We start from the raw sequence: 1,670 nt of genomic DNA, 5'->3' as shown, positions 1-1,670 counted from the left end.
ACACACACACACACACACACACACACACACACACACACACACACACACACATACACACATACGCACACGCACACGCACACACACACACTATATATATAATCACCTGGATATGAAATCGTGGATAAGAATATTAACTTCTCCCGGTTTCTCCATCATTACCATGTGACCGGCGCCTTCCAGAATTTCCAGCCTAGATCCCACTAGAGCCTGAAATTAAACACATCTGTAATATTTTCTTTTAATCGCGAGCGTTTGAATGCAAACGCACGCGCACTCGAACACGCACGCACACTCGAACACACACGCACACATAAACACGCACATGCACTCGAACACGCACGCACACTCAAACGCTTATGCACACTCGAACACGCACGCGCACTCGAACACGCACGCACACTCGAACACACACGCACACTCAAGCACGCACGCACACTCAAACACGCACGCGCACTAAAACACGCACGCACACTCAAACACGCACGCGCACACAAACACGCACGCGCACACAAACACGCACGCACACGCATAGATTTAAAAGGCCATTGCAATGCTCTTAGAAACGATGGCCAATGTTTGGCAGATTCGCCATTTTATCATTTCAAGTAAAAACGCAATTATTCGTCTGTAGTTGTTGTGCAATTGCGTTTGCGAGACTAACGTCATGAGAAAGTCTCGTATAAAAAACAGATAACAGATAACAGATAGCTCTGTAGCAGATTTTTCTTAATTTACGAAACAGTAATTACACGTAATTAAATCCTGAAGCGTCCTTTACGAGTCAAAACCACGATCGACGCCACCTCGCATTTTAATATGAAAGTAACGCGGTACTCTGTTATTCCGAATGTTTCGGCGTTCATTCAAATGATCCATAATTTATATACGGTCGACATCATAAACCTGCGATGTGCGAGTATGATCCAGACACACCTCTAGCATGTCGCATTCGTCCTGTAGTCCGACAAACCTATCGTCCATGCCGAATAGGAGCAATGTGGGTACGGTGACATTCGTGTGATACTCAAGGTCACCTTCCTTCCAGCGCTGTCCGTTGATCACGTGCTTCATGACGTACATTGGTATGTCGAGAGTCACTGCCTTGTCTCTGTTCGATCGTTGCGCAACATCTCTGAACGCCCGCCTACGTTGTTAGGAAGGAGTTGTTTACACAAATATTATTAATTATCCGTAATGTGCCATGCATTGTCTAAGTGTCGGAAGCGACAGCAGTAACTGTAGTAAAAGCCGCGCTTTTTTTGATTCATTAAACCTTAATGTAAACCACGATGAATGTTTTACACAGTGAAATACAAGCGTGCATGCAGGTTAATACCGTGAAAAACTGGATTAGCCCCCCCAGCAAAAATTCATGTAATATTTATGAGAGAAATTATTTATATTGTGTTTTCATCGTCAGATCTTTGCTGCTTGTGGAGGTTTGACTTGTATGAGAAAGTGGTGATGTGCGTGTATGCCACACTTCTTTCTGTAATAACATATTATATCAAGCACATGGCAAGAATGTTGTAACTGTTTAGTTATACGTTACATCAACACCAAGAGATTATCTTGCGAAAGCGGTTCAATTTTGCCTAAGCGGATTAACAATTGAAAATTACTGGACCGCAAATTTTAATTTTGTTCAGTGTCACGCACACACCAAGCAT

The 1,670-nt window shown here is 43.4% G+C and overlaps 1 protein-coding gene across 1 annotated transcript in view; it reads right to left on the bottom strand.

Annotated features, from left to right (window-relative positions):
- Positions 1-1,670, bottom strand: part of LOC106809571 (abhydrolase domain-containing protein 8-like) — a 5,774-nt gene that overhangs the window by 2,929 nt on the left and 1,175 nt on the right. The window contains exons 3-4 of the mRNA XM_014812692.1: positions 934-1,144; positions 104-207 (exon numbers count right to left, since the gene is read on the bottom strand). Of these exons, the coding sequence (XP_014668178.1) occupies positions 104-207; positions 934-1,144 (315 nt within the window). The remainder of the gene's footprint in view (positions 1-103; positions 208-933; positions 1,145-1,670) is intronic.

The sequence above is a fragment of the Priapulus caudatus genome, unplaced genomic scaffold (assembly GCF_000485595.1).
Source record: "Priapulus caudatus unplaced genomic scaffold, Priapulus_caudatus-5.0.1 Scaffold364, whole genome shotgun sequence".
Classification (NCBI taxonomy): Eukaryota; Metazoa; Priapulida; class Priapulimorpha; order Priapulimorphida; family Priapulidae; genus Priapulus; species Priapulus caudatus.
This window is presented reverse-complemented; position numbering and strand designations above follow the sequence as displayed.